The sequence below is a fragment of the Onychomys torridus genome, chromosome 4 (genome assembly GCF_903995425.1).
Source record: "Onychomys torridus chromosome 4, mOncTor1.1, whole genome shotgun sequence".
NCBI classification, from domain to species: Eukaryota; Metazoa; Chordata; class Mammalia; order Rodentia; family Cricetidae; genus Onychomys; species Onychomys torridus.
In genome coordinates, this window is record NC_050446.1 from 1,338,728 (window position 1) to 1,363,875 (window position 25,148).

The 25,148-nt window shown below is 42.8% G+C and overlaps 1 protein-coding gene across 6 annotated transcripts in view; it reads left to right on the forward strand.

Annotated features, from left to right (window-relative positions):
• The window catches only part of Dennd1a (DENN domain containing 1A), a 479,814-nt gene that overhangs the window by 300,758 nt on the left and 153,908 nt on the right, over positions 1–25,148 (forward strand). For all 6 annotated transcript variants that reach the window (XM_036185076.1, XM_036185072.1, XM_036185077.1 and 3 more), the window contains one exon: positions 17,156–17,257. In XM_036185076.1, coding sequence (XP_036040969.1) covers positions 17,156–17,257 — 102 coding nt within the window. The remainder of the gene's footprint in view (positions 1–17,155; positions 17,258–25,148) is intronic.

A 25,148-nucleotide genomic window follows, 5' to 3' on the forward strand; every position in this document is an offset into this window, starting at 1 on the left:
CCAAAGTGACAAGTTTGTAGCTGTTCTTCTTTCCTCTCCTTCCTTCTGCCTCTTGATATTCTTTCCCTCATTTAAGCAATTGGAGGCTAGTGGCAAATGAGCAGAATAGCCGACGGTATTGGCATAGGCCTAACTGCTTCTTGGAGAGAATGATCATGTTAGTTGGCAGCTAGGAAATCCCAAAACATGGCCAGATTACTCACTGACTATTTCCTTTCATTCAGCTGATCTCAATTTAGTTCAAGACACATTTATTCAGTCCCTTTTCTGTGCCATATCTGGTAGCAGGTGTCAGGTCATCTCTTGTAGATGGTGCTTCTCCTGTTTGTAAATGAAGAGTTTCCTCACGTGCTTCAAAACAGTGCTGTGTGCAAACCGTAGAGTGACATGGGGAAGAGGTTTGTCTAGAAGGTGTTTTATGTCACACTCTTGTTGGTAGGATGGTCAGGAAGGTAGAAAGAATGTTTTAACAATGACATGTTTCTGAAGAGAGGCTCAGACTAGTCTGTAATTGGGACCCTGTTGTCTGTATGCTGAGACAGGATGTTTGGAATGTGGGTCCTGGAGTCTGGCTTTCCTACTTCCTGCTCAGGTGACCTTGGGAGAGGATATCAACTGATGAGCCTCTTGATTTCTCACCTGCAAACTGAGGATGAGGGCTGAGTCCCCTGGATGGAATCATTTGAAAGATCTGGTGAGACAGTGTAGTGCCCAGCACATAAAGCGTTCCATAGAGTCAGTAGCCATGGCTGCTTCTCTTTGTTCAGTGCCCTTAAAGTCATTTATATTGCTAAGCTGGTGGCTTTAAAATAATGATATGGGAACTCTTAGGTTCCCCAGAGAAAAAGCCTTAGCAAAATTGGCTTGCACCTGCCTGATGTCCCCTAGTTTGCAGTGTCTCAGAATTGGGAATAACACTTTGTAAGATTCAGTCAGTATCCTTCCAGACCCCTGCTTGACCACATCTTTGCATTTGACTGTTAATGTTTGTTTTTGTTTTTTCCTCAAAAAGTTCTGGCAGTGTATTATGGCTCTGTGTAAGTGCCAGATTTCTTGAGCTCCCAGTGAATGTGGCATTTGTGATACTTCACCTCTCTGGGTCTTACTGTCTTCATCCAGGAGAGAGCGCTGAGTCCTGTAGGTGTCCTGCATGTCCCATTGTCTGGCCTGTAGCAGTGAGTGACACAGTGCATGGCCCTTTCCATAGTAAGGTGTTGAGAGGCTCTTATGTTCCAGGTTCTGTATCTCATAGTAGCCATGCCCAGTCTCTACCTTCTTGGAGGTTTTCCTGGAACCGATACAGACAGGTAGAAATTAATGGATGAATTCAGGTTGACATCGGCTGTGGTAAGGGGCACAAAGCCTAGCCTGGAGGGCTGAAGGCCACACCTCTCAGATAAAGAGATGCATTGACTGAAGCCCAACCAGTAGATCAGGAAAGCCAGGAACACAGGACACAACATATACAGTGCCTAGAAATGGAGAACAGGACTTCCCAGGCCCCATGAGGAGTTCCATGCCAGTCAGGAGCCTACAAGGGAGGCCAGCCATCCAGCGCCTTGTAAGCTGCATTAAAGAGTCTGGACTTTATAGGGCAATGGAGAGTCATTGAAGAGTGTAAATAGGAAAGGGACATGGTCAGGCCTTCTCCTTGTAGGCCATTAGAAACAGTCCTTCCATATAAAATGCTTGGAAACTGCTTCACACTGTTAATAAATTGATTTTTTTAAAGATCAAGGTAATTCTTAAGGAAATTATACACCGAAACCCTGTGTATAAAATTCAGATGTGTTAGTGTCCCCAACCCATGCTTCTGAATGGTTTCCTTTGCTCCTGGGCTATAGTTGAGGCTTTTGCAGTGATGCCTTGCTTGGAGGATTTGGATACCACTGTTACTCAATGTTGTCCTCTCCTCTCTGGCTGTTATTGTTGGCGTATTACTTTTTATTTTATTATTTTGAAGCAGTCCTCCTGCGACAGTCTCTCAACTGCTGGAATCACAGTCATGAGCCACCACACCTCAGTTCCTCTCTGTTTTCAAGTGTTTTTATGCATCAGATAGCCATCCTGCACCTAGTTTGAAGTTATACATGTAGGTGATGTCCTCAGTGATAGTTCCAGGCAATAGGAATGGGGAACATGAGGTCCAAGACCAAGCTGCATCTACCTGGCCAGCTTTCCTTACTAGCTACCACTAGAGGCATATGATGGGTACTCAGGACAAACAGCCAGGCTCCCAGGAATCTTCTCTCTGTCCATTGTTGTTTCCCTAGGATGGCTTGGCCATGGGACCCTAAGAGCCTAGTTTTTTCTGCAAATGCACCAAGGTAACATTCTGAGGACAGAATCAAACTGTCAGCTCTAAACTCGTCTTGGTGTCTGGAATGGGGAGGACACATAGTCTGTATCTGCAGTGGAGGTCTTGGCTCCCTCTGGGCTTTGACACAAAATCATAGGATTCTCTTATAGACTGGAAAAATAATAGATATTTTGGGTTATTTCACATTACAAAAAGCCTTAATGTCTGCCGTTTAAGTTGGCAGTATTTTAGCTAGTTTTCCGTGTTTCTCCTGGGATAGCAAGTCTTTAATCTTTTGTTTGTGTATATTTATTTATTTATTTTACTTATTTTTAAACCATTCAGTACTGAGTAAAGGTAAGTGTTTATTAACCATTGAAGCATTCTCCTGCTTCACAAAATTCTGCAGGTAGACAGAGGTGCAATATAGTTTATAAAACTATGAGCCATAATCCTATTGAAGTATAAATGTTGGCTTGCGTGTATCCTCACAATCATAGAGAAACTCCATTGGGAATTGATTACTGGGGCAATAAGAAAGCAATGTTTGCATGAAAAAAAAAATCTCATTTGGTAAATACAGTAGCAGGTTCATGGGGCAAACTTGAGCAGGAGAGGGAGAGGGTTAGGCAAAGACTAGAACTTTCCAAGTCTTTGGGTTATCACACACTGAGGATTGTATCTCCTTTCCCTTGGGCACATGGCCCAGCCTTTCTGCAAAGTACAAATAGCCACTTTGCAGAGGGAAGAGCCAGGCTGTGGATAAAATGATTCTCTGCAAAAATGGGTCTGCCCACCTACAGCAGCTCCCCTGGGCCATGTCCAGGCTATGTGTGCTAGGCCTGGCCCTGCCCCACATTTAGGCTGACGTTTTCCATCTCAGAGCTTCACTTTGGGTGTCCTGAGAAAGGAAATCACAGGACTCACTGTGACAGTCTAGCATCCTCCTTAGAAAAGCTGTTTCCAGAGTGATGGGACCCACTTCCTTGTCTCTCCAAAGCTCCTTGTCTCATCTGTAGAAATGTAATAGCATCTCGAAGTCTTGTCACGTCAAGAGCTTGTTGTAAGCATTGGATCAGGTGTTCATAGTTGGATTGTATAAATGTAAGAGGCAAAGCTTAGATGATTGAAATCCTAGAGATTGGTTTATTTGTAAAGAAAGAAGTAATTACACAGTGGTTTGGCATTGACCAACTTTCCTTAACATGCCATCAACCACATCATCAAATAAGAAATTCAGAACACAAGCATGCAAGTTTTATTTACCCAGGGCCTCAAAGAAGGTCTGGTTCGGTGGGTGGGATTCCCCCTGGAAGCTCTCTCTTCCTCACAGTGGCATTCTGCCTTTACTATACCACTTGGGCTATGTTGATATCAGTTCATAGAAAATCATTTAAAGCCTTAGTGGTATTTTATGTAATCAAGTGCTTCTGGCAGAGGTGAGCATCTCCTGCCATCCAGCCATTCTCAGTCTAATTTGTGTGGTTGAGCACCAGTCCTACCAGAGAAACCGAGCAGTTGTTAGGCACTGGTGATAATGCTTTTGTTTTCCAATTTTCTTTTCATCTCTTAGGCTGCCATTATAGATAAGGCATATTCAACAATGTTAAAACTGACTTCAGAGGAAACTCTGTGAGTTAATAAACTCTTACCAAGAGATGCTTAAATGAGTCAAATTCTTGGCAGATGAAGATAAGAAGTATGCTGCAGGATCCCTTTAACAGAGTAGAAAGAGCCCTGCAGGCCCTGAGTTCAACTTTCTTTTCCCCTAGGACAAGATTCCTTTTAACCAGGTTCTTGTTTAAAATAGTAATCAGGTTAACAGAGGAAAGGTATGAGTCATTTCACAGTCCATACCCTGTGTGCAAAATGCACTTAATCCTGGCCTCCTTGGAGATGCCTCTTGGAAACAAATAATAGGTGAAGTTTGGGTCTAGTAATGTGCACATAGTTCAGCCTCCTGATCACCACTTTAAAAGAGCGTCTGGCTGTGTTAAGGTGACTCTTTTAAGGCTCACATTCATCCCTTGTATGAGTAGGTTCCTCACTTCACAGACATTTTTAATGAGGAGCAAGTGAGGAAATGTGTACACAATCACAGCCACATTGATTCCTGTGTCCATCACATGATAGGTGCAAAACAAACGGAAGTAACTACCTGTGTTTCATGACTGGAATAGGAATTCTTTAAAGAGTTAAGAAACTCATCTACACAAGACAATCTTTGCCTCACTTTTCATCTTCTTTGTTTTACAGTGATTAATTTTCCTAAATTGTCATTCACTTAGAGTCACTTTTAACTGAGGTCAGCCCCATGGGCCTGGGGACTTCTTTTCATAAACTCCCTGGGGGTGACTGGGTGTAGCCTGATGGGAGTGTTTCAAGGGCAGTGATGATTGAAGAGAGGTTCCCTTGGCCTAGGCAAAGCCCAACTGGGATCTGGGCACATGTGGTTCTGTTTAACAGTATGCTCAACAGCTCACGGTACGGATTTGTGACCATCAGGCATTTACTGGTGATATGTGAGGTCACCACAGTAGGGGTGTTTGTCAGCCAAATTAAACTTCCTCTTAATGACCTAAAATAATTGATTCGGAAGGCATTTAAATAGGCCAGGGCAATGTGTAAGTAAGCTGAAATCTGGCATTTTCTACACAAATTACTGTGTGTTGTTTGGTTTGTGTTTTGCTTTTGTCGAGAATAACTTGATGGACTATGGATTTTGGAGCAGTAGTTGAGCCATATTTGAATCCCAGCTCCAACATTTGTCTCTGTAACTGGGTCAAGTCACTGTAGTGGCATTGTGTACCTTCAGATCCCCATCAGCTAAATGTAGGCACCTACCCAAAGGATGACCATTAAGTGTCATGCACATGAGCAAGCTCTCACTCAATAGCAAATATTATTATTGAGTATTGTACAAAGTGACCCAGCTGTGATGAATAACTAACTACATCCTCGCTTACCTACTTCTTGCTAACCACTTTCTCTATAAACTGTCTTACTAAATAAAAACAAACAAACAAATAAATAAAGCTGGAGTCAGTAAACCTCTTTTTCCCTATTGTTTGATTCTTAGTTGAACTCAAGATTAAAGCTGAACAGAAAGATTTAGGCTATGGAAGGATACTCCCTTTGGTTATATGGTAATTAACCATAGGCCTTGGCAATTGGGAGCATCATTTTGTGTTTGTGTAGAAACTAGGCATCGGCTTAAGGCCTTAAGTGTGGTCTGTGGTGTCATTAAGTCTTGTTGGAAACCACCAACACCCCACAGAGTATGTCCTGCTAAAATGCTTTGCTCCATAAACCAGCACCTAAAAGAAGCTAAGAGGTTCTGGCAGGGGCTCCTGGATACTTCTCCAGCCATGGCAAACCCCAGTGTCTAGTGGCCAGTGCTGGGAAGGGTCCTCTTCAATGTGTGCTGACGATTTGGGTTAAATTATGAAGCATGATAAGTATATATTTGCACTACCCATCTCTAGCTTTAGAAGACGAGGAGAAGAAGGGGGGTGGAGAAACGCTGTGATTTTTGGAAGTCATCCCAATTTTTTAAAAATAAGAGAATTTGGACATTTTGGCATATGGGGTTTTTTAAATGAAATTTCATGGAACTGAAAACAGTCAATTTTAGGTTTCCAAAAATTGTTTTGATTTTCGTTGGTATAAATTTACTGCACATGGTTTTGGGGGAAGTTCTAAGAGATACATTTAGGACTTAAGGGTTGTGTTTTTTATCCTTCCTTCCTTTCTTCCTTTCTTTTTTTTCTTTCTTTTTTTAGTTTTATAGTTGAGTTTTAAAAGGTGGGTTGTTGTGGGTTTTGTTTTTCGGTTTTTTGGCTCCCTCCTCCCCAAAATATAAACTGGAGGAGGGCAGAATTCCACTTTTAAGGACGGTTTCTGGAAATGACAATCATTACCCATTGCTGAGCAGTGACCCTGTGATATCTTTCAGCCCAACCGGACCCTGCCTACCCACTCCTCTTCCCCCACCTCAGGGCCAGACTTCAGTCCAAGGTCTGGAGTGTTCCATTAGCAGCAACTGCTTGCAATCAGCATGTGAGTCACCTGTGTAGGGTCAGGCTTATTGTACATCAAGGACCAACAGTGTCGGAAGAGAGGGGAGATGCCCAGGAGGGGGCTTCAGGCCACCTGCTGTGAGAGGATCAAAGGGTTGAAAGGTCAGAGGGCACAACGCCCTTAACCATATCTGTCTGTGCAATAGCTGTTTCAGATTGTAAATCTTGGCAATTTCATTAAGGCCTCCTGGCTGCTACTGGGGCATTGAAATAATAAAATTTTATATCTGCTGCCTTTCCTGCCTCTGGCAGCCAGGCTGATAGTTTCTGTACAAGGTGGATGTCTTAGGAAAACCTTCGCTGGAATGATCAGAGCCACACTAATGGATCCTCATGTTGGGAAGTTAGGTTCCCACAATCTTGTCCTTTGGAAATGGTTGTTTTAAAGGGAATACAGTCCCCACAAAAGCTATGCAGCATCCTTTTGGGTGTACAGAGTACCTCTTCTCTAGAAAGCAGGTCCCCAGTCCTCTCTTGCCACATGCTTCCTCAAGCACACAGGAGGTGAGATGGGCTAGGTCAGCCCAGCTACTTACTATACAGCCTTGTCATAATGCTGGATCCTCTCTGGGCAGTCCTTTTTCCCCCCCAGCAGAGCCTTGTTATATTCTTTGAGTCATGTCTCCTAAATATGATTTCCAGCTATTTTTCCTACTTCTTCAAAGTGCTATGGACCTTTAGGGCTCAGAGGCTCCTGCACAAGACAAGTCGCAGCACTGGCCTTCCCTTACCTGCCTATATATTTAAGACCACCTATAGTCTGTTTGTAAAGTTAAGAGATTTTCGAGATGACGGTGCCGTTTCTGAAATTTCAAGTGCTCCTTTTCATGGGAGATCAGTTCCCTCTGATTAAGTCCGTAATTCTCACTAAGCCATGTTTATGGAGGCAATAAACAATGTTTCAGCATGCTTGTTAAATTGGGTCTCCAACCTCTCCACTCTTTAAAAATTGACATTTCAAATAAAAGGCAGGTGGAGATGGGAGTTTGGGTTTGCTATACCTAGTGATAAATGAATGATGGCCAGTGACAGTTGTATAGGAGGAATAAGGTCTTGTTTTATGGTAGGGAGACCCAGAACCATTTTGGGATTAGGGAGTCCATATCCTCTTACACTCCTGATGAAGCTTCTGAATTCAAGCCTCATTGTTTCAAATTGATGGGTACTGTTTTGAAGCTACACATACATTATAAACTCACTTTAATTTTCCTAAAAACTCTGTGTTCTGGTATTGATAACCCTATTATCCAAGTGACTTTAAGTTCAGGCACAGAGAAGTTATGTGGCTTGTCCAAAGTCACACAGTAAAAGACAAGGATTTGAGCCAAGTCACTACACTGCATGGAATGTTTTAACATGTAAAAGCAAAAATGTTATACTGGCCTTACTTTAACTATTTAGCAGCCTGTTTGTGGTAGCCGCAGAGAAACATGTGACCTAGTAGGTGCTCCGCACCAGCTGTGTCGTTTAATAATAGAGAGCCCCAGGCTCGGCTCTGTGTGGTACAGTCCCAAGCTGTCACTCTTAAAAGTGAGACCCGGATGTCTATTCCACAAGGGTGCTGGGAGATTTTAAATTAGAGCACATTATAAATTTCTAAGGCACTTTGTAGGTGGCAGGGCTGTGTGGGAAAGGTAGATTAATACCATGATTTTAAGGAGCTAGCAATTAAACATATGAAGCCATGAGAAGCATCCCTGAGCCTATTGTTCCTTGTACTTATCTCTGGATTTGGAGACTACTCCTTGTCATGGGAGCTGGAGTCAGGAAGAGTTCCTAGAAAAGCAGGAGGTATGGAAGCCATAAGGAGCCAGGCTGTCTTATCAAGTACTCTCTTCCGCCAACCCCAGCAATAGAAAAGGAGAGTAAAGAATGTCAATTCCTTGATTCTTTTATACATGGAAACACCAAGTGGTGGAATCAGAGGTGTGAAGGGCTCACCCTCCACTCCAGCTGGATAGAGGCTGTATTGGGATGGACTTGTAGACTGTGGCTTCAGAAGAAATGGCAGAAGTCAGCTTAGAGAGGAAGACCTACCAACATTGAGCTGGTTCTGCCTACTGGCTGACTCTAAAGGGAACCTGCACTTGGCAATGACACCCCCTCCCACCATCTTACCCACAACCCTAGAGTTAAGGACTATGATTCTGAGCCCACAGAGGGGAACCAGTGCTGTGTGCCTTGCCTAGAGCTACCTGACTAGCATATGAAAAGCAAGAAAACCAACCTTGGGACTCTCTGACCACCCAGGCAGACAGGCTTGTAGGTACATGTGGATGTTCCACTGAGACAATATCTCTTCCATGTCAGGGTTTCCCTAGGACCATCACAAGGAGGCCAGAGTTCAGAGATCGTGGTATAATTGCCCTTGTGGCCTTATAGCCCACAGGCTCTTATGAATTGCTAACCAGTGTGAAGAAGAGGCACCACTGGAGATGAGGCGCTGTGCTGGCCTGGATCTCTAGCTGTGTTAATGAGCATCAGTGCTTACTACCTTATGGGGTGGATTTGGCTTGACCTGGTAGTTTTTGCCCCACTTCCTTCCCCTGCCAAGCTTCTGTTTCTATTTAAAGCATGCTGGGAAATTCCAATGGGCTCTTAAGTCTCTCTGAACAGCGGGCTTAGATTTTAATTTTGTGGAGCAGGAAGGAGCCCATCAGTGACTCCTGACTCCGAAGCAAAGCCACCACGTTCATCAACTGCTTGGCAGCTTGGTGACCTCTGGGGCACAGGAAGGGAAGGAAAGTGTCACTTTTCCTCTGTTTATACCCAAGATTTCAGAAAGAATAAAGAACTTAGGATCACATTTGCCTCTCCTCTTCCCATCCATACTTGCCTCTTTCATTTCTTTGCTTTCCTGTTAGGAGGCCACCGGCTCTCCAAGCTGTTCTTTGTTATGTGCTCATATGTATGCGCATGCATTTGGCTACATTTTATATGTGCTGGGTCGTACAAAGAATACTGCAGCCCACGTGCATGTTCTTTCTCTGACACATACCAGTTCTAATAACACAGGCACTAATGCACTTCATTTCTTTAACCTTGGTTTCCTCATCCATCAAATGGGTATAATATTCCAGAGAAAACTGTCTTGAGGTTTATTATATTTGTCAGAAGAAACATTGTGTCAAAGTAAGTAGTGGGGGGGCTGGAGAGATGGCTCAGAGGTTAAGAGCACTGACTGCTCTTCCAGAGGTCCCGAGTTCAATTCCCAGCACCACATGGTGGCTCACAACCATCTGTAATGGATCTGGCACCCTCTTCTGTATACATAATAAATAAATAAATTAAAAAAAAAATAAATTAAAAAAAAAGTAAGTAGTGGGGATTGCAGTTCAACTGGGTTCAAAGCTGACCCCATGCTTCTGAACCATGTGTCTTCAGTCTGTGACCCTCAGTGTCCCTCTTTGTCTTAGAAGAGGCGTCTGAGATTAAACTGATATACACAAAGGGGCCACACAAGGACCCAGCTAGTGACTGTCATTGTGCTGCTGTGAGCTTTGGGCAGAGGTGATGGATGCAGAGTGCATAACAGCTTCTGGCACTGGCCAGCCCCTGCAGATTTAACCCTAGGCACTCAGTTAGCAGGAGAACTGACTACATGAAGTCCAGAAGTAGTCACTTAGTATAAAATTTGGATAGCAAACTTTGTTTTGTTATCAGATATTGATGTCGCTTGGGTTTAATTTTAACTATATCCTCTACCATCAAAATTTTAAAAAAGAAAGAAATGCTTCCTACTAGTGAGAAATCTTACTTGACAGGACGTCTTAGCTGAGACAGGAGCCTGGTCAGTTAACCCTTTCCCAGATAGGTGAACTGAATGTTATTTAAACCAAAGCATAGTGCCCATGGTTATGAGGATATTGCACACCTCACCACAGCCCGTTTTCAGCTCCGTGTTTGGTGCTGCCACAGAGGGCCTGTGCAGAGTAGATCATGAAAATTGGCTTTTGCTCATGACACAGGCACAAAATACATATTGGTTTGTTCTTTTTTTAAATGTTCTTACTGGGCAGTTGGTGGTGCAGCCAGGCGAATCTCTGTGAGTTCAAGTCCAGCCTGGTCTACAAAGTAAGTTCCAGGACAGGCTCCAAAGCTACATAGAAAAACCCTGTCTCAAACAAACTGACAAACAAAACCCAAATGCTCTTACAGTCACATGTAGCAAGTGGCTATGGGCCTCTATTAGATGAAAAACGTGTAATTCTACCAGTTTTAAAAAGCCTGTCTCGGGCCCTTAAGATCCAGATCAGCCTCTCTTGTTCCTGCTGCTCCCCTTCCATCCTTCTGTTGTCTCATGCCAGGCTATCTTGAGAACACAAAAGCGTCTCAGTGGGATCCCAGTCAGCTTCTGCTTTACACCTCTCCAAAGGGAGGCAGGACAGCCTAAAGAAGCAGTTGTATCCTATAGGTATCTGTCTTTGCCTACATGTTTTCTGATGGTGATGTGTACAATCTGTGAAATCTTTATTAATAAAATTGTTTCATTTTATAGCAAGAACAGTTTAATACCTCGTGCTAATTATTTGCCAGGTACTATCCTATGTATCATAATACATATTTACTCATTTGATTCCCAAAGCAAGCTGATAGGACCATGTCACCACTTTTTGATAATGTGTAAGATTTAAAGGGAAAAGTATACCTATCCTAAGTACACAGTGAGCTGAGTTCTGTGATGGGGATACACTGTGTTCCCACCACCCAGACAGAGAGATCGCATTACAACCCCAGAAGCCCTTTCTGTGCCAGCTCTACCCAGTCTCCTCTATCCTGCTGGTAACCACTGTCCTGGATGGGGTTATCACTTCGTCACTGAGCAGCTAGTTCCACAGATACAGGGCTAAATGACTTGCCCACAGCATGGAGGCTGATTTGGAGCTCAGCTTCATGCAGTGTGGCCTCAGAGCATGAGCCAGCATCAGGAAAACAAGGGGCTAATGGCAGTCTTGGTTTTAATAGCACAAAATCATGACAATAGAGGCTTACTAGTCTTTCCGTTCCTTAGAAAAATAAGTTTAACTGTGTCTCCTCGGAACTCTCACCCTTTGTTGGCATACCTGTCAAATCACAGGAGAAAAACTGAAGTAGCTCATGTGCTGGCCCTTCGTACAGTCAGACCCTGTGCTGAACTCCTTACAAACATGCTGCATTAGCCCCACAACACAGACACGCAGCTTCACCCCCACTTTATAGATGAGAAAACTGCAGCTCAGGAGAACTTGCTGGAAGTCACAGTCCCAAGGCAAGGCTTGGATGAAGTGTCTGATTCTAGGGCCTGCCATCTTCTTTCCTAAGTCAATGCCTGCTGTCCCTGTCCACTGTGAATTCATCCTGTGCTAATTAATCATTGCAGTTTTACATGATTGTTATCACAGCCATCATCATTGTTATTCCCACCACACTTCCTAGAGCAGATTCCAGTTTTCTTACAGTGGGCTTGCATGGTCCATGTAGGTTAACACTGACATCTGCTGCAAGGTTGGACTCCCAATAGAATGGAGCCAGTTGCAGCTGGTCTGCTCTTTCCCCAGCTACGGAACATGTGCCTGTGTCCAACTCTGTACTGGACATGCAGACCATTGAGGTATGGCTCTGCCCCAGAGGTGGTCCTGGTACAAGGATAACAGAAAAGATTCACCACAGTGGACCCCCCTGCCCCAATACCTCCATGCTGGTGTAGGAATACTGTTCTCCATTGCAGTCTGTCAGAGGAGACTGAGATGAATGGAGCTGGGCATCAACTTGAAATCAGTTGCCTCCCCAGTTGGCCAGCACTGTCTGTTCCTGGCATTTACATCCCTCCATTCTGTGTGGAGCCATCATATCCTCTTCATTTTATGGCCTTGCTGTGAGTCCTGCCTTTTCAATAACTGCCCAGTTTCCTTCCAGGTCATTAGGTATTTAGGTATACCCTAAGAGGGCACAAGATGCAAAAATTTTTAAAAGCTCTCATGTTGACATGAAAGGCACAGGGAGACAACGGTCTTCAGGGTGACCCTGGGAAGAGCCTCCTTGTCCTTAACACTCATTCACAGTCATGCACCCACCCCTGCCTTTCCAGGTCTACTTTGAGTTTATTCTGTGTTCTGGATATCATAGTGATGGGCTTATCAGCTATACTGTTCATGCACAACAAACCATCCATTTAAAGCGTATGATTCAATGAATTTTGAGTTTTGAAGCCACTACCATAATGATTTGGCACATTCCTATCACCTTAAAAGAGCATTAGTTTTTACTTAACACTTACCTTGCATTTCCTGTGAGCCAGGCTCTACTTCAATACTTTAATGTTAGCTCATAGCAACCTTAGTATAGTGTCTGTTGTCTGAACCCAGAAGAGTGGAAACAGGCACAGGAAGATGTGCTGGTGTGGTTAGGTAGAATTCAGACTAGATGTAGGATGTGCTGCTCACCTCTGGGTTCTGTTCATGCTCTTTCTCCACCCCCCACCTTCATTCATTTATTCATTCGCTCGTTTAAGAATCGTCAGCTGTGGGCCAAGTGTTGGAGTAGGAACTAAAGTAGGAAAGCCAGAGACAGGGCAAAGGATCAGTAAGTAAGCTAGTACTGCATAAGTAAACCTAGATCAATGTGTTGTTCTGACTGTGGGAAGCCCAGGTCCTCGACACCACACTATGTAACAGGTTCTCAGAGTGCCTGAGCCCAGAGCCACCAGGTTCTGTAAATCATGCAGAAACTCTTTACAGCACATTAGCATCTCTAAATACCACAGTGGGTGCTTAGGGTTTCTATTGCTGCTACTAAATACCATGAGCGAAAAGCAAGTTGAGGAGAGAAGGGTTTATTGGCTTATACTTGCAGTTCACCATCAAAGGAATTCAGGACAGGAACACAAACTGGGCAGGAACCTGGAGGTAGTAGCTAATGGAGAGACCATGGAGGGGTGCTGCTTACTGGCCTGTTCCCTAAGACTGCTCAGTCTGCTTTCTTACAGAACCCAGGACTACCTGTCCAGAGGAATACCCACCCACAATGGGCTGGGCCCTCCCCCATCAATTCACTAAATAAGAAAATACACACTGTATTTTCTTATTTAGTGAGTTGATGGGGGAGCCTGATTGTATGGAGACATTTTCTTAATTGAAAGTAACTCATTCCTCTCCAGTGGCTCTAGCTTGTGTCTAGTTGACTTAAAAATAGCCAGCACGGTGAGGATAGGACTGGTATTGTCTCCTTTTTTCTCACCTGGGAAGCTGGAGGGTTTGTGATGCCCAGTACAGTGCTTAAGGCTATCCACATGGTATGGATGAGCTAGAGGTGACTCTTAGGAAAGTAGTGTCCTCTCAGTTGCTTCTGAGCATCCCATGTACTTTTAAGTGTCCCTTGCCTGACCAAAAGACAGGTCAAACCAAGATGGACAAAGCTTGTAGGAAAACATTTCAATATTTCAATGAGCACTATTGGTGGGTGCTGCCGTTTTTGTGTTTCTGTGTAAGAAATGCCACCTGGAAAGCTGGTGTATATGTCAGTGTTGTTTGGTGCTTTTCCCCCCTTCCCGTTCTGAGGAGAAGCTATGGAGTCTGGTGGGGGAGGGGTTTGCAGCTGGCAGGAGCCTTGGCATATGCTGTAACTAAAAAGAGAGGGAATGTGTTGGTGGGACAAGCTACCGGAGAGCTGTCTCGGTGTGCTGCAGTACTCGTAAGTGTTCTAATTGGGTAGGATTTTTGGAGGACTATTTTGACATCTGCTCGTGTCTTTGCTGATTTTTCTTCACTTAGAGTAGGAAACACAAGCTGTGGATAAAATGGCTTTAAAATAATTGGAAGAAAAGATATCTCTCCAAGATGAATTCACCAGGGACACTTCTTAAGGAGTGGAAACTAAAACCACTTCTAGGAATCTGTCCTGAAGCACAGAGCTTCCAGCCTTCAGACTTCATGACCATGTCATATATATTAATGTCTTAAATGCTTGAAGTAACGTTCAGCCAACTGGCCTTGGTTGAGTTTGCCTCCATGTAACAGAACACTCTGGAACAATTAGTAACTGTCACTTAGCTTTTAATGAAGTGGAGCATTGCTTATGCTGTAATCAATGGGAAAAAAATCAAGGGAGGCAGGGGCACTGTGAAAGATTTAGAATGGTGCTAGGGAGAAGGGAACACAAAAGGAAAATTTAGAATGATACTCCCCCCCCCCCCCCCAATAAGCTTCTTCTCCAAGCTTTGGATCTTTCCTTTTCTGCATAGTAGGCATAGGTAATGTTTATATTACAAAAGGCAAGTGTGGTTTTGCATAAGAGGAAGCAGTCCCTGAGAGAGTCAGCTGTGCCTGCCTGCCTGCACATGGGTCTGGGAGTCTCTTTAGACAGGTGTTGGAGTTGGACTCTTCCACAGCCAGGTTTGCTGCCCTCCCTAGCAGTATGGCACTGGGAAATTTGCTTAGTCTCTGAGCCTCCATCCTTGCCTTGAAGATACTAGGCTCTCCCCAATATGATGCTGAAGAGAAATGAGTTAGCACTCAGGAGCTGTTCTTCACCAGCACTCCCACCCCACAGCCCTGAGCCTTTGGCCAGAGAGCACCCTCCAGCCAAGCCGCCTGTGATTCTTTCCTTGGGAACTCTGAGCTTCAGGAAGGCCCTTGAGCCCACGCCAACCCCTTTAGAAGAGGCCTTGCCACCAGCAGGGCAGCATTGTCCCATGAGAGGAAACTGCCGAACCATCTCCTGCCTGGAGCCCAGTGATGGGGACATTTTGGTTACTAAGGGGACCCTGGCCCGCTAAGTCAGGAAAGGAGGCCAGGGTTTTTCCTCTTCTTCAGCCTGCTGCCATTGTTGAAAAAGTAAACACTCCACACAGCTTAACCGGCAAATCCTCCAGCCAGGAGTGGAAGGAAATCACAGGCCTGCTCCAGGCAGCCTCCAAGAGCCCACAAGGGCTGGTCTGTGCTGCTGGGGCAACTCTGGGAACACAGAAACAAGGCCCAATTCTGATCTACACTCAACACCCACTCAAAGGACCTTTCAGCCCCAGGACTGCTCTCCAATGGCCGTTGCCTCCTGCCCCTTCTGTTTGGAGCTATTGGGAGGGTTGGATGAGGCAAGGCAAGAAATGCTGGGCTGCAGTGGTCCTCAGCTCAATACCCACAGCCTGGCATCCCTCATCACCACTCTAATTCTGCCTCTGATGACAATCATCAGCCTTTGAAGTGAGAGCCAAGCTGTTACCACCAAGAGGTCACTGCCACTGCAGCTTTTCTGATAGCACATATCAAAAAGTAATGATTTGAGGCCAGCCTGGGCTACAGAGTGAGTTCTAGGACAACCAGGACTACACAGAGAAACCCTGCCTCAAAAAACCAGAAGATTAAAAAAAATTAAAAAAATAATAGTAATATCCATTGTGTTTTAAGAACTACTGAGTGCCTAGCCCTGAGCACATATGACCTCTGATCTTCATAACAGCCTACAGCACTGATTCTCAACCTGTGGTCCATTTATATTATGCTTCATAAGATTAGCAAAATTACAGTTTTGAAGTAGCAATGAAAATAATTTTAGTGGTTGGAGGTCACCACAACATGAGGAATAGTATTAAAGTGTCACAATGTTGGGAAGGCTGAGAACCACTGGACTAGAGGAACTGATAGGAAGTGAGAGGTACATCTATTCCAGTTTCACAGATGAAGCCATACAGTTAGATGTGCCACCTTGAGCAACTCCGTCACTTCATGGATCCTTTATTTCTTGTCTCTGAAATGGATGGTAACATCACACCTTCTAGCTCCTGGTGGAAAAGAAAATACCAGTGGGGCAGACTATTGTGAGCTCTGAAATGTATGTGGCCTTAGTGGAGAGATGATTATGGTTGACCTTCGTGTAACCTTGTTGTGGTACACCCAAGGACTTAGCCTGTGGGGTGCAACAAGGCTGCTAAGTCCTGAAGTCCACTCTGAGTCTCAGTGTGCTCCTCTGCAAATAGGGCTTGTGCTTGTTAAGATGCATTTTTACACAGTGCTCAACATCTGTCTTATTAGCACCTTCTCAGTTGCACCCAGCCTGCAAATAAAGCTGTAGTTAATGGGATGGTAGGTTTCAGTAGAGATGGAATGCATTAGTCGGGAGTCTTGTTGGACCTTCTTGGTACTCCACCAATGGAAAGTACTTAGATGCTTATAAAATGAGCCATAGGTTTAGGGACTGTCCCCTGGCCCTTGAAACGTCAATAGCAGAAGTTAGAGACTCTGACCATTACATGGAAAGATTCTAGCAATCTGTTTCCTGGCATGTTTTTATTAACTGTGAGAGACTCTGACCAACAGATCATCCTCCTAGAAAGATACTTGAAATGTTTATTTAGGCACCATGATCTGTCCTAGAAGCCAGGGTCAGAGTGTCAGGCAATATCTTCGATATCAGATAGATTAGATAGATAGATAGATAGATAGATAGATAGATAGATAGATAGATAGATAAAGATAGATAGATAGATAGATAGATAGATAGATAGATAGATAGATAGATAGATAGATAGAGATAAAGAAAATGGCAACAGATTTCTTAGCTGTTTGACCCAGGACATGTTGCCTAGCCTCTGTGAATGGCTTTCACTCTTGAGATTTGGAGGGTGATCATGCAGTTGGAGAATTTTTGCAGTTAAATGAGCAACAGAAGTGAGCCGTGTATTTCTGAGGCTGTAGCAGAGTAAGCCTTTATCCAGGAGTACTGTTCTTCTTTTAAAGAATGCTGAGGGGAAGTAACCTGTGTCCTGGTGACAGTTCCAGTGACTCTGTATTTTCTTTACTTTCAGAAGGTCAGAAACATGGCCCTAGATGATGTCGTGATCTTGAATGTGGACACCAACACCCTGGAAACCCCTTTTGATGACCTCCAGAGCCTCCCAAATGATGTGGTGGGTAATGTGTGTGAGTTCCGGCTCCTGAGTGCTTGTGCTGTGAGGTGGGGAGACAGTGTGGTACAGGGCCTAATATGTCACAGGGTAACAAGTTCAATGTTGTCACAGGTAACTGTTCAATGATGCTATCAAAAAAATGTCCTCACTACGTAGGTTTCCTAAAGATGGCAAATTGCCAAGTGCCTTTTTATGAAGTAGCTGTTAAGGAAGGAAAATAACTCGAGTAAATTATTTTCCCTCTTTGGCCTCACTTTCCTACCTTGAAAAAGAATTGCCAGAAAGGTTTTTAGGATTATTATGGCAAATGTGGAAGCAGTCATCTGATAACTAACAACATGCTTACATGTTACCAATGTTCCACAAATGATACACACATAAAAAAAATAAGTTGCACGTCAGTAGGGGGACCATTCATATCCTCCAGGTCCTGATATGCTCAGCACAGGCAAGTGGGGCACTCCTCTGTATGCTGGCCACAACAGCAGTTCCCAGCTTTGGGCCCTCATCTCATTCAGGATTGCAGAGTCAGGGAGGGGTGGCCACAAAGGTACTTGTGCATGCAAAGAAAATCATAGATTGGATTCTATAAAGTTACCAGAGCTTCAGAGTCTCACAAGTGGAAAATCCCGTCCTGTCCAACATTCCTGCATTTGGCACAGGCTATTCTCATTGTATCAACGTGTCCACAGTTGACCTGACAGTATTTTTTGCCAAAGCTCCTAAAAGAGTCTACCTTGCCAGGTGGTGGTGGTGGCAGCGGCGGCGGCGCTGCACGCCTGTAATCCCAGCACTCAGGAGGCAGAGGCAGGAGGATCTCTGTGAGTTCGAGGCCAGCCTGGTCTACAGAGCTAGTCCGGGACAGGCTCCAAAGCTACAGAGAAACCCTGTCTCGAAAAACCAAAAAAAAAAAAAAGTCTACCTCTTAAGCATTTTCCCAGTCCACATCTTCCTTGACATAACCTACTCCAGGTAGGGGCTGAGGATGTAGCTCAGTTGGTAGAGTGTTTGCTGACTATGATCAGAGCCCTGGGTTCAATCACCAGCACCATATAAACTAGAAGTGGTGAAATATGTCTCTAGTCCCAGAAGGGACAGGAGGATCAGAAGTTCAAGATATCTTCAACTACATAGCAAGTTTGAAGCTAGTCTGAACTACATAAGACCATATGATTAAAGGTGGGAGTGCGGGAGAGACAAATGATTTTTTTAAGATTTTTTTTTTTTAATACAGGGAAAATCTGATAAGCTCCCTTTAAATGGAAAATACTTGAAAGTTTTGGGTGAGACTATCATGCAGGGGGCAATTTCTGAGCAAAAGAGTTGCAGAATATATAACAGACCTGTTACACATCAATCTGCCCTTGTGAACAGTGCGATGCCCAGTGAGCTCTGCAAGATGAGAGCTTGAGGAGGCCTGGCAGTCTCAGGCTCTGAGCAGCAAGACCATGTCATTGTGACACTCTCTGGGGATGATCATTTGTGCCCTTGGGAGGCCAAGACTTAGTCCATCTAACTCAGCTCTTCAAAATGTGCTTTCTTCTCTTCCCAACAAAGTGAGAAGGGCAAGCTTCAGAGGAGCAGGCAGTGGGTGACAGTCACAGGGGAAGGATTCAGCACACTGAACACAGTTTTAAAAATAATGAGTCCTTGCTTACGTGTGCATATAAACTTCACTTAAAACTTTTAACCAAACCTGTTTGTAAAGCTTTCAAAGGTTCAACCTGATTTTCCGGAAATTTAGCTCCCTGGAAAAAGGGGAAATTTTAATCTCTTGTCAAAATAACATTTAACCCCACTTAAGAAAGAAGGACAAGATCCAACCCTCAACAACACAGCATTAGTCTCAGCATGCTTTGTCAGTTTAGTTGTTCATATACTTGTAGTTGTTTTGATATTATAATTACATTATTCCTTCCTCCCTTTTCCTCCTTCTATCCCCTTTTATGTATCTCCCATGTTTTCTTTCAAATTTTCTTTTTCTTCCGTGTGTGTGTGTGTGTGTGTGTGTGTGTGTGTGTGTGTGTGTGTGTGTGTGTGTACACTAAATTTATAATACATCCGGCTTGGTCTGTATGCTGTTACTTGTATGGATGTTTTCAGGGCTGGCCATTTGGTATTGAATTAACCAGTCAGTGTCCTTTCCCCAGAGGACTCCACTCTCAGCATTCCTCAGTTTCCTGGAGTGCTTTGTCTAGGTTTAAGGCCTCATGAGGTTTCCTCCTCTCACTTTAGCATATTTATTGGTGTCATTTTGTCCGGATCATATGTAGGCAGCCATGTTGGTGAGACTTCATGGGTGTAGCTTCTCTGATATTTCTAGAAGACACACTCTCACAGCAAACTCTCTGACTCTCTGGCTCTTACAGTCTTCACACTCTGTCTTCTGTGATGATCCCTGAGTCTTAGGTACACAAGTTATATTATAGATTTAATCAGTTGGGACTGCATTCCATAACTCTGCATTTGGATTGGTTATAGTTTTCTATAATGGTCTCTGTGTGTTGCAAAGAAAAGACTCTTTGATGAGAGATGAGAACTTCACTTCTCTGTGGGATAAGTCTGACTATTTAGAGTGAGGTTAGAGATTGTGCTGGTTTAGTAAAGTGGCAGTTGTAGGTTCTCCAAGATTTCATTAGCCACAGGAAGTTGACTGGTTACTTATATTTTCTAATACAGTATCTTGCTACACAGCCATGCAGATCTTGAACTTGGGATTCTCCTGCTTCAGCCTCCTGGGTGCTGTCAGTGCAAGCATGCACTAGCAAGCAAGCTGCTTTAAAAGTACAAAATACATTGAGAATCAGGCATGTCCCCTGTGACAAGAGGAAAATTAGTATAAACATAAATAAGGTAAATAACTTGGTCCCTGGAGTTCGGTGTGTGTGCAAGTCCTCTAAACATGAGTGTATGAATGACACTCCAGATTAGAACCACATCACACATGTAAATATTCTATTTAAATAGTTAATTACTTCTGGTTGTACACTACCTATATAAATTCCACTGTGTGGATGTGGTATGTATATTTGTTTGTACATGTGCTAGTTATATGTGCATGCACATGGAGGCTTATCTTTCCTCAGTGACTTTCCACTTTTTTTTTAATGTGTGTGGGTATTTTACCTGCATGTATGTCTATATAACATGTGCTGCAGTTCCCAAAGAGGCCAGAAGAGGGTGTTGGATCCCCTGGAACTGGAGTTGTGGACAATTGTTAAGTTACAATATGGGTGCTAGGAATCAAATCCAGGTCCTCTGGAAGAGCAGCCAGTGCTTTTAACTGCTGAATTCTTTTCTAGCCCTTTCTTTCTCTCATTGTTTTGAGGCAGGGCTGTCCCTGAACCTGAAGCTCACTGATTCAGCTAGACTGGCTGGCCAGTGAGCTCCAGAGAGTCACCATCCTCTGCTGCGGGCAGTCCCAGGACTGTGGTTACAGATGTCTGTTGCCACACCTGACTTTTAGTTAGGTACTGGGTATCCAAACTTAGGTCATGATGTTTGCTTATTGAGCCATTTCCCCACCCCCATGAATTTCTCTTTAGACATTGAGATTAAGATTAAAAATTGAAAGAATGGGGCTGGAAGAGATGGTTTAGCAGTTAAGAGAGCTTGCAACTCAATCATGAAAACCAGAGTTTGGATCACAGCACCATCACCTACATCAGGTGGCTCACAAACATCTGTAACTCCAGCTCCGAGGGATCCAGTGCCCTCTTCTGGCCTGTATGAGTATCCATACACACAAATGTGTACATACACTCACACAGACATGCCACATAAATGAAATTTAAAAAAATGTTTAAGCAAAAGAATGAAAAACATATATCATGTAGTCACTAATCAAAGAGAGCTGGTGAGAAGAGACCAGTCTTCCACACAGAGGAAAGTAAAGGACTATCTGACGATGCTCTTCTTTCCAGGAGGGTATTCTTGAGTGATTTGCTTCTAAAAAATAGTTTGCCCAGAAGATAAGAGAAATGTGACATGAAAACAAAGGGAGGGCTATTGAGGGAGGAAGGGACCCAGCAAGAGGGGTCATTTGGGTAGGAAGGGCCAAGGGCAGGAAGGATAAAAACAGCATCAGAAAATGTCATAGTGAGGCCCATGTACTATATGCAAACCTAAAAATTAAAAATAGGATTTGCAAAGAAAACCATATTAAGCTTCATGAAGAAACACCCAGGCTTCAGGTTTAGTTTAATATCACAATGGTGTTGTGTGGTTGTCATGTGACCTGATGTAATGTGATGGAAAAAATGCTTCATATCTGGGTGCCCTTTCCAAAATGTATTCTAATTATGAAAAAAAAAATGTACATACTTAAAGTTTAGAGCATTCTACAAAATACCTGATCAGTGTATGTAAGTGCCATAAAAGAGAAATAGTTATTCAGCAGAGGAGATGGACGCATGACAGTGGAGTGTAGGATGGAGTCCTGAGACAGAAAGGAACAGTAGTGGGAGAGACACAGGAGTCACAGTGGGACTGAGCGCTTAGCTTGCAGCCGTGCACCAGCACTGAACTCCTGTTGGGATGAACTTTTCAGTGACATCAAGGGAAAAGCTGATGAAACAGATATGGGTATTTTTACTATTTTACAACTTTGTGTAATCTGCAAAATTTCAAAATAAATGCTTATTTTTAAAAAAGAAAACAAAATAAAGTTATTAGGACAATGTTTATGCTTATAATTTTGGCAATTTAGATGAAATACACAAATTCCTTCAAATACATAATACAGAAAGTGACTTGAAAATAAAAGATGTAAATGTTATTATTCTATTTAAAAACAAGTTCATGTGTGATCAAAACTTTTGAAGACAAACATAATTATATATAAAGTTTTTCAGAACATTGAGATAAAAAGAATAACCTTCAGTTTTACTTCATGAAATCAGCATTACCCTGAGATCAAAAAAAATTTATAAATTGAAACTATAGTTTGACATGCCTTATAAATAAAGATATGAAATTTAAAACAAAATATTAACAAATTGAATCTAGTAAATAAAAAGATAAAACACAGTGATCAATTTAATACAGTTTGGAAATCAATTTGAGTATCTACACAGTCAAAAGCCTAGAAGAGAAAACTAGATCAAGAGAGCTGCAAAAAACACATGTATTTTAGGAAAAATTCAAGACCCATTCATAAAGGAAGCTTTTAGCAACTGGGAATCCTCATGGCAAGAGGACCGTCTAGGAAGGACTACTCACATCATGCCTGGTGGGGAAACTGGAGGTTCAAGCTAGCTAACTAGGACAAGAAATGAAGGAAGGAAATCTCTGAACATTAGAAAAGTAAGTAGGGGCTAGAGGGATGACTCATTTGGCACAGTACCCATTGCACAAGCATGAGGACCTGACCTTGATCCCCAGCACCCATGTTAAAAGCCCAGGTGCCAATGAGTGTATCTCTAACCCCAGGGCTGAGGGAGGGCTGGGGCTAGGCAAATCCCTAAAGCATGTTGGCTGGCCAGCCTTGTTGAATGAGCCTCAGTTTCAGTGAAAAACTGTGACTTAAAAGAAATAACTTCCAGAGTAATTGAGGAAGATACTGGATATCAACCCTCGGCCTATACATACACACAATGAAGTAAGTAAATGTTGTTACTCAGACATGATCCTGTATATGGAAAATCTTAAGGAGTCTCAAAAATGGATTTAGCAGGGACACAGGAAAATGTCACTACACAAAATTCAAATATATTCCTATATACTTGAAATGAGCAATTGAAAATGAGATTTTTAGAGTGCCATTTAAAACAGCATGCAAAATACAAAATACATTTAACAACAACAACAAAAAAAAATGAATGCTGCAAGCTATAAAACATTTGAGAAAAATTTTTTAAAGACCTAAATAAATGGAGAGCTATTCCATGTTTTGAATTGGAAGACTCAATATTTTTTACTCAATATTTTTAAGATGTTAATTTGCCTAAATTGATCTATAGATTCAATATAATCCCAACCCAAATTCCAGATGGCTTTTTTTTTTTGAAAACTTGACAAGCTAATTCTAAAATGTATATATGTGAATATGCTAAAGAACTAGAGTAGCCAAGACAGTATTAAAAAGAAAGCTAAAGCTATAAGACTTTCATTACCTGCCTGTGAGACTTAGAACAAAGTGACATACCAAGACAGCTCATAGACTCAGGAAGAATTCAGAAGGAGACCTTCCCATGAGCAGGAGCTTGGTCTTGACTGGGTTCTCTTTCCCCCAAATAAATGTGCTGAAACAGCTGGTGTCATTATGGAAAACAGGACCTTGCCTTTTACCTCATGCAGATACTAGCTCACAGTGGATGAAGCTGGAATGACAAAGCAAGTAGGAGAAGGCATGAAAGTCTAAATGAATGTGAGGTGGGCAAAGATTTCTTAGCTAGCTCACAAAAGGCAAGCATCATAAAAGAGAAAATCATGAGGTGGACCTCAACATGGTAAATGCTTACCTCCAACAAACATTGGCATTTAATAAAGAGACAAACTACAGGCATAGAAAATATTCTCCGTTTTGTCTTTAAAGAAAAAAGCTTTGGGGCAGACGAGTTGGCTCAATAGATAAAAGCAATTGCTGCCAAACCCCCAACCTAAGCCTGTCCAGAGACCCACATGGTGGAAGGAGAAAACTGGTTCCTGCAAGTCGTCCTGTGACCTCACACATACATTGCAACACGTGTGACCACTCTGCCCTAACACACATACAAAATAAATGTAATTTAAAATTTTAAAGAAAGAGTCCTTCCAAAATATGTGAAGAAACACTAAGACTCAGTAATAGAAGAGCCCAATAATTCAAGTGTACAAAAGATGCAAGAAGAGCATCACAAAGATGTTCACTTAGTCAACAAGCACATGAAAAGATATATAGCATCATTAGATGGAGGGTACAAATTAATACCACAATGATGGAAGACTATGTACCCATTGGTATGCTAAAATAAAAACTTATAACCCTACATCTTATACATATGTTTACTCTGTGACCAAACAAACTACTAAGTATCTGTTGAAGAAAATGAAAACTTGTATACACACAGATGAGTGAATACTTTAAGCAGCTTTGTTCATAATTACCCCAATTAAAAAAAAAAAAAAAAGATCCCTATGTCCATTATCAGACAAACACATAACCATAACTCATAAAATGGAATCCTACTCAGCAATCAAAAGAAACTACTGATTTACCCAACAAAATAGATATCATCACTATTTTATGATTAGTGAAAGGATCTATTAGTAAGACATTCTGATATAGACCCAGTTAGAGGTAGACATCAGATGAGATTTCCAGGACTTTATTGTCCAAAGGAAATATGAAAGGGATGGAGTTGTTCTGTATCTTGACTGTCATGGTAGACATGTGAGAGTATTTGTTTCTTTAAAAACTGTATAGATCTAGGAGCAAGGGGGCTAGCTCAGTTGGTAAAGTCCTTGCCACTCGAGGATGAGTTCCTGAGTCCAGCCCCTTGAACTCAATTTAAAAACCAGGTGTAGCAGCTCACACTTGGAATCCCAGCAGTGAAGAGGTAGGGTCTCTGGGGCTCACTGCCCTGCCAGCATAGCCTAATCAGCAAGCCCCAGGTCCCAGAGAGACCCTATTAGAGAACAAGGTAGGCCAGGCATAATGATGGAGGCTGGTATCTGTGAAATCCAGGCCAGCCAGAGCTACTCAGTGAGACTGTCTCATGAAGCACACATACACATAACGGCAACAACAAAAAAGGTAGACTTCCGAGGAACAGCACTCTAGGTTGACCACTGTCTTGTGCTCAAAGTTTGTGCATACCCACTCACAAGTACAAATACACACAAATTGTAGAAAGTGATAAGTTGTAACATGTATGTCACACCCCAGTAAGGCTGACTTTAAGAACTGACA